The sequence below is a fragment of the Loa loa genome, assembly GCF_000183805.2.
Source record: "Loa loa unplaced genomic scaffold supercont3.14, whole genome shotgun sequence".
Lineage (NCBI taxonomy): Eukaryota > Metazoa > Nematoda > Chromadorea > Rhabditida > Onchocercidae > Loa > Loa loa.
Window position 1 is genome coordinate 532,415 of NW_018108194.1, and position 8,044 is coordinate 540,458.

The 8,044-nt window shown below is 30.4% G+C and overlaps 2 protein-coding genes across 2 annotated transcripts; both read right to left on the reverse strand.

Annotated features, from left to right (window-relative positions):
- Positions 1-675: 675 nt before the first annotated feature.
- On the reverse strand, positions 676-2,578 carry LOAG_04641 (hypothetical protein; the record flags this gene model as incomplete). The annotated part of the gene is made up of 4 exons (XM_003140178.2): positions 676-791; positions 966-1,354; positions 1,931-2,256; positions 2,360-2,578. The coding sequence occupies 4 exons, from the start codon at positions 2,576-2,578 to the stop codon at positions 712-714; spliced, it is 1,014 nt and encodes a 337-aa protein (XP_003140226.2). The 3' UTR covers positions 676-711.
- Positions 2,579-4,787: 2,209 nt separating this feature from the next.
- Positions 4,788-7,493, reverse strand: LOAG_04642 (hypothetical protein; the record flags this gene model as incomplete). Its single annotated transcript, XM_003140179.2, has 7 exons — positions 4,788-5,039; positions 5,144-5,275; positions 5,515-5,687; positions 5,984-6,161; positions 6,469-6,578; positions 6,958-7,065; positions 7,457-7,493. 7 exons carry the CDS (start codon positions 7,491-7,493, stop codon positions 4,857-4,859), a joined length of 921 nt encoding a protein of 306 aa, XP_003140227.1. The 3' UTR covers positions 4,788-4,856.
- Positions 7,494-8,044: the final 551 nt, after the last annotated feature.

Consider the following 8,044-nt stretch of genomic DNA (forward strand, 5'->3'; position numbering starts at 1 on the left):
TATATATATATATATATATATATATATATATATATAATTTTAATGTTAATTTCATTTCTTTCTTGTGTCAAATTTTTTTTCAAGTTAGCTTGTTTCTAATTCTCAGAACTAATCATTTTAAAAAAATTTATCTTATGAAATTTGTATCTGTATTTTCTGTTGGACCCACTGACAGCTTAATTATCTAGTTGGCTAATTTAAACGTTTAAATTTAGATCTTTGTTTTTATTGTTATCGTGATTCTGAGGGGTTTCATTCGGACGTGTCTGGCGTACTGCCAGTCATATTGATAAGAAATTTATTAAATGGTATTGATTGGTTAATCTTAATGATTGTTCTTCTACAGGTTAGTTAGTGATCTCATTTCGCATCTTCTGTTTCACGACGATTTCTTGGGATTTTGTATGTTTAAAAGTTACATATATTTGTAAGCTTCTAATGAATTTTCTGTTTTCGCTTTGTTTTTGCGTTTAGTTTGTTTGAAATCGAATTTTCATAATTCTAAGTATTTGAGTACGAAAACATTTATTTCTATTAATTTGCCCATTACATTTGTCAAAAGATGTTTTTATTGCTTTGATTTGTCTGCAGAAACATTCGAAATAAACAGCTAGTCAGTTATTGGAATGTACACTCAATTTGTACAGAGTTAATTTTTTAGAAAAGAAATTGCAAACCTATACTGCTTTTGGAAACGATTTAATAGCTATTTCAAAATGAAATAGTGGCATCGCTATTGTTATCAGACTGCAGCAGATCATCGAGAATGATTTCCTCCACAATTTCCTCATCTGTAATGCATATTTTAAGTACATTTAATCGACAGATCTTCCAAAATTTCTAAAAAAAAAAACTAGGGAAGAGTAAGGTACTCTGCCGAAAAAAATAAGAACTAAGTATTTCGTTATCGTGTAAACTATTAAAATAGCATTAGTTCTTGAATTGATTTAAATTAGGGAATTTACCCGTTTCGTTTTTGTTAGATGATGGTGAATTTAGTATGGTGTCTAGCAGACGTGAAAATGGTACTGTTCTGGTTTGGTTTGATGAGTCATTCAGTGATGGTATGGAAGGTAGTGTTGTTGACTGTGCTGATTCATTTGCTAATGGTTTAATCGGTGGAAGCTTTCTGGGATGGGATGATGACAAAGATGTGTTATATTTGGTAGGTTGTTGCTGATCTTTGGACACTAGGAATGTCTTTGGAATTTGTTGCTGTTGAGGTTGTTCAGAAATCGTTGACAACTCTGAACTTGAGTTACTTCCTTTCTTGTCTTTTTCTGCTTTATCATCGTTATTTGATTTCTCGAATGATCGACCATTCTGTGTTATCTTTTCATTTCTCCTTTTCTTTCTGATGCTGTTTATTGAATAAAAAGAAAAATAATAGTTTTTTGAAATGGTTGAAATTAAAATTGAAAAAGAAATAAATCAGAAATTAAAAAGCATTATTAGAAAATGTTTTTAATACAATGCTATTCAGGAAAAACATATATGAGAGTGATGTCTCATGAGATTCCAGTCTAGACAACTCATAAGCATTGATAAGGAGTGGTTGAAAGAGGATGAGAATTGATTTAGGAAGTTTCGAGCGATAAAAAGGAACAACTGGTTGTCAACCTATTAGCAAGTCAGTTTACAATCTATCAGATCTTCTAGAATCTTCTCGAATTTTGCAGAATTCTTTTAAAATTCATGGGAATTCGGTGTAATTCTTCAAACACACCAACTATTTACTGTTTATCAATGGGGCAAATCGTTTATGTATTTCTTTAAGGTGACCTTTGCATTTACTCATCGATGAAAAAGCGCGCTGCATTTCAAATATGCAAATATGATGAAAGGATGATTTATGACACAAAAGGGCGACTGAGACGCTAAATGAAATGCCGAAATAAGCTTTCCTCTATATTAATAACGACAAAAGTACCTCTTGTCCGAGGTTCCATTTTCATCAATCGACAATTCACTTTCTGAAGTAAAATTTTTTAAAGTTCTCGATTCAGAATTAGATATTTGTTGCCTTTCGATAGCTTTTACATCGCTTTTTTTGTTATCATTTTCTTCAAGAAATGAGATAAAATTCGAGTCGGTTTTGCTCGTTTCGTTACTTCCGTTTCTAGTAGAATGTATTTCGTTCATGTTTCGTTCATTTCCAGTTAAGGTTAAATTGGATATACTAATGCTATCTCCAAGAAATTGCAAACATAATTTCGCAGCATCTTCTTTTTTCAATTCTTCCAGGGAGATAATTTTCTAAAATTTAAATGGAAATATTCAAAAGTGCGGTTAAATCTAACAATCCTCAAAAAAAAAGAAGTTAGCTAGCAGAATACTTTCTGAACAGTAATTTTGTTACCTGATGTATTTCTTTCTCAAAGACAGCTGCCGTTGCTAGGAATCGATTTTGTCTCAGGAAATGATAAATCATGGAATAGCCAAACCTCTGGTCCAATTTACTTTCATCCATTTCTGCCTCCAGTTCATTATCGTTATTACTTTCAATTGCAAGAAATACAGCACATCGTAATTCTGCCTGTATTTTAACATAAATTTGCCAATCTTTTTTTCCCGGCATGCTTCTAAAGTTTTGAACTACTAATGAGAACGACTAAAAGTAGATATCTTCACTGAAGTTTCTTTCAACCAAACTTCTGAGCATACTGTCGCATTTCACAAATAAGTAATTTAAAAGCTTGATATATTTTGCATTCATTTAACTCCTTAAGTCTATTGGATATGCTTATTGGTGTGCATAAGTGAAACTCAGTGGAATATATCACTTTGCAGTTGAACTTTCAACTTCATCTAAAGAAGGACCTTTAGCATATATTAATTCTTACTGTTACAGAAAGCAGTAACTTACCTGGCGTTGTTTTTTTAAGGTATAACTGTATTTGACTAAGCTTAAACTTTCCATTTATCCAGTTTGACGAGCCTTAAACTTCCAGTTAAGGTAATGATCAGATGATTGATTGGCAACTAAGCTCAAAATGAACTAATAAATTAGCATCTTGAAGAAATAAAAATGGCATACCTGTATTCTATCAAGCGTACCATTACGACGTAATTTTTCAGTAATAGCCTGTTTCAAGTAAAGAACATTGGAATCCATTCAACCAACAATAAACGACATATTCAATGATATTTCCATGGTGATAGATGTTGGACATGATATCACGCATCGATAATAATGTGCTTATTCATGTATCTTTGGAGACATTCTTCTAGTTGAAATGAACTGGACTGAAAACCAGGAAAATTTCAATGAGTAGTAAAAGTTCCTAGAATAAGACTAAGGCTTAGTTATACTTTCTGGCTGTGCAATTAGTTCAGAAATATGGACAAATCACTTCAGAATATCAACAAATTTCATTCCTTCCTACACTGTTCATTGCAGAAAATAGTTCACAGTTTATGTAAAGCGCAAATAACTCAGATTCCTGAGGTTGCATTGTTATAATAATAATTTAGTTCAATATGGTTAATTTCAAGATCGATTAATGGATCGAAATTTTTTCATTTAACAAAATAATCCGAGAGACGAACTTTTAACATTATCAGTTTGTTCTGGATATACCAAATACGGCTGGATATATTTGACATATAACTGATCATTGTTAAGAATTATAGATATCGAATGGCCGAACATTGTGGATGGTCCGATTGATATGAAACAAAGTGCATGGAATAGCAGCATGAAATGCCTGATCCGTAATGATAATCAGATAAGTTAAGCATTATCAACAATCAGTTTGATAGGATAAACCAGCAGAGAATAACTATGATATGAAAGAAATAGAAATAACCTGTTGCGCAAAGTATGGCATTTAATCAAAAATAATTAAAATGTAGTAATCACTCAATGTTTTTACTTTAACATGGGGCAAATAGTAGTGATGATTAATGCTACTGAAGTTTGTTCTTGTAAAGAGTACTCGTTAAAATTACCTCATTTACTATGTTTGTCAATTATCACTTCAATCTATTTCTATTGCAGCTAAATCTATCACTGCTAATTAAATGAAATTGAAAGTAAAAAAATCCTATTCCAGATAATTACTGAACAGAATTTAAAACAGAAAAGGAAAATAAGCCTAAATAATTTGTTGATTGTCACCTAATATGTTTCTTTAAGATGAAAAATAGCATTAACTTCTCAAATGAAAGCAAACATTCAAAGGTTGAGTTGATTTTAGGATACGTATTTGAAGTGCTGACCTCACACTTGACTAACCTTAATGATCTTAATGAAAAAGTCTGAATACAATCGAAGAAAAATTACTACATTAAAAGGATTACTGTGTGCACTACCAATTTTAGTTTTCACTCTGTATCCCAAGTTCTATTAATTATGTAATTGCGCGAATTAATTTGAAAACCAAATAACGGTATGATGAACGATCGGAATGACTCAAGGACAGTTGATGATCTTGTGTAGCACTGATTAACTTGATATGATCAAATGCTCGATTGTCTCCGGCATGACTGATAATGTTCAATTGTTTCTGATATAAAATGGTTAATCTATCCTTTATCATCTTGAATACTGTTCTTTAATAATCTGTTTTCCAGCAGTAAATGAAAATTGTGATCAGAAATGTTCTTAAGGATAGAAAAGTCAGTAATGTACACATTTGGAAGTATTCATCTTCATAGTCTAGGTCATACTCTTTGTTTGATCAGAAAATACCTTAGAATACCTGGCTTAAAATATTCGGCTCCAGACTTTTGTTTGATTTCTTTTTTTTTATTTTACTGTATGTCAGATTAAATTAAATGAGGAAGAGATTTAATCATTGAAGACAAATTATGATAGCAATTGTTATCTAATATCAATAGCAATAGTCGTATCTCTAGACCGATGCAATAACGTCATCATTCGTCTTCTCTTTCACTTCGGTAGCTTTTATCTTTTGCAACATTAATTTTTGCCCATATCGAGCTATTACCATATAAAATATCAATGAACCACTGATAAGGATCAATGTAAACATAAGTAACGACCAATTAGGTTTAATTATTATCAAAGCACTGACCTGAAATTCAATCGAAAGTGCCAAAGATTACACCATTCAAAATTGAAGTTTTCATGGAGAATCAAATATTCGTCAACTAATGAAATTGTGAATTATTTACTCACCAAAGCGACTGTTTCCAATATGTAAATGAATGATGCAAGTGTAAGTCGATGAAGATGCGATGCAAGAAAACTGCCAATTGGTGCAAAGATTACAACTACAGGTAAACATACCGAGAAATATTCCCAGGATTCCTGAAATATTTCTACAATTTCTGACAAAATTCCTACATACAGGTGCTTTTGTTTCTGTTTTGCATTAGAATGAAATGTGGAAGAATTAATTGATTGCATCAAAAAGTGAAAAATGAAGAATGAAAAATGCCTTAAATAGCATATTAATTGATATGGTCGTTCTAGTTTTACCAAAAAGTTGTCACCTGAATTGAATTGTAAGTTCCATTTAGTTTGAAATTCTATTCAACAATTATCACCTGTTGAATTTCATTTTGTACGCATTGTCGCCAGAAAAAGCCAACCATACTGTTTGCTGCCATAAGTATTACAGATGTTGGTGTTGCAATTTTTTCGCTTACTCGAAAAAGTAAAGTAAGTATAGAAAAGGAATAAACATCAATACCAGAACCGGCAACACCGGTGAAAATACCTTAAATAGTATCGCTAATTGATATGATTGATATTTTAGATCTAAATTGACTTTCATTTTTGTTAAAAAGTGTGAAAAGGTTGACATTCAGATTTCGATTTCTCCTCTTATCAAATTATTATTTGCCTGCTTTTACGCAGTATGACTGATGCGATAAAATGACTTCGGAAATGTTCAGCAAAACTAGAAGAGGTTAAAGTACGTCAATGGCAATGTATAAATTTGATAGTGGACGATATGTGTGATATGATAGTGTTTGATTCATTGAGACATGGAATGTTTGAAAAATTGCATACCTCCAACAAATCCATTGATAATTAAAATAAGCGCTTTTGATAACGTAAATTGATCAATCTTGTTAAACGTTTTACGTTTTCTTTCAGAATTTAAAATAAATAATGCGATTGCAAATGAAAAAAACACCGAAACAAATGTCATTTTCTTTTCTGCCGGTGTCATTAACGGGTCAACTATCTGAAAATTTCGAATCAAAGAAGTCTTATTTGTTGAATTTTAAAATTTCAAATTCCGCTTTGCAGAATCAAGATGACACAAAGGTATGCTCGAACTTTATAGTTGTCAAATAAGGAAGATTAGCTATCAATGAATTGTTGGTTAGCTAATTCCTATATATTTTAATGTGCATAATGTGTTCAGTTAGCACATAACATACAATTTGACCGATGAATCACAACATACGTGAAATGCTATACGTTTCATAATGTTTTTTTCTTCTTTCAGTTGATGCAATAGTTTATTAAAAAGAATGCAAGAAAGTGACCTCAAGTCCGAAGACAACTCCAAAAATGGCACCAATTGTTGAAAACAATATTGAATGCCATTCAATCAGTATTCCAGTGAATAAGATTGTGAATGAGGCAGCAGTCAAGCCTTAAAGTATCAGAAACACTCTTCTTCTGACCATCGGTCATTTGCAGATCACTATGATCGTCTGTTCAATTATTCATTACTTGCTTCTCTTTTTATTACTCCATGGATGACATTTTTGAAGAAGATTGATAATGTTACAAATCATAGAATTATCAATAAAATTTGGTTCTTATCAGTGTAGTGACTTTCTGCTATGAGTAATTAAGTAAGATTAAGTAAATTTCGAAGTAATTAAGTAAAATTTTGTAATAAGATGACTTGTGTGAATGATTTATAATTATATCGTTGTCAGTACTATTTAATTTAAATTTGCTAATTTCGATTTAAGAATTCTAGATGCTATTATAGCAATTAAAATTATTAATTTGAAATGGAATACCACAAGACTGTATCATGAATGAAAAATCACGAGCTACAATGGGACTTATATTGAAAGCCAATGTCATTACTGGAAATGCTATAGCTCCACCACCTTCTGTTGTCATTCCTATAAATTATTATCATATCATTACCATCATTTCATTTGTCCTTTTAGCATTTTAGTTCAATTTGAATCTCACATTCTCTAAAATTACTTTTTGTTAATTTTGTTGCAAAACAAAAAAACTGTTTTTGATCAAAATCGTTCTTGCATTTGATAATATGCAAATTAAATTATAATTTTTGCAAAGCTCGAAAAAAAATTTCGCACCAAAATTTCTTTTCTAAAATAATCGCTAATTATTTAGCATGAATAATGATACATTAAAGGGAAAGTAGCAATAAGTGAAAGAACGAGACAGGCAATAATTTAGCAACAAATTTAATTAAAGTTCAATTACTTTTTGAAAACTTAATAGTAACTAAATATTGGAATTAATTATTAGTAATAAACATACCTCCAATTAGCGCTCCAAAAATCATTACTATTGTCATCACGTACTTTTTTTCAAAATAATGATATAAATGATAACGAAAAGCCAGTAACCAGTATATTGTTTGAAAAAAAATGAATGGTATGAGAAAACCTTAAAAGGAAGAAAAAAGACTAATTATGAGAATATTTTTAATTGAATGAAGTTTAATTGACAAGATTTCCATACTTTTTTTTTACAAAATTTAACTTTTTTGGTTAAAATATTGTTTACTTGAAAGTTTCAAGAGAATTCTTTAATAATTTATTGAAATTTTCTATAAAATATTTCTTGTTGAATATAGCCTTATCAGCTACCGAATAATTTCCGATATTTAATCAACAATTCATCAATGCTTCCCTCATTTTCCTGAATAGTTGTAGTTTCCTCGTGTGAATATTTTTGTCCTAAAGTATGATGCAGTAATACGGCATATTTGATAGCATAAAATATAACTTTTATTCTCAGTTACTCGATGAACAATATAAGTTTTAGAGTGATTGATTTGAAATGAAAGAATGATCTTGTATGACAATTATTTATGAAAGCTATAGTTAACATTTAAAAACTTTT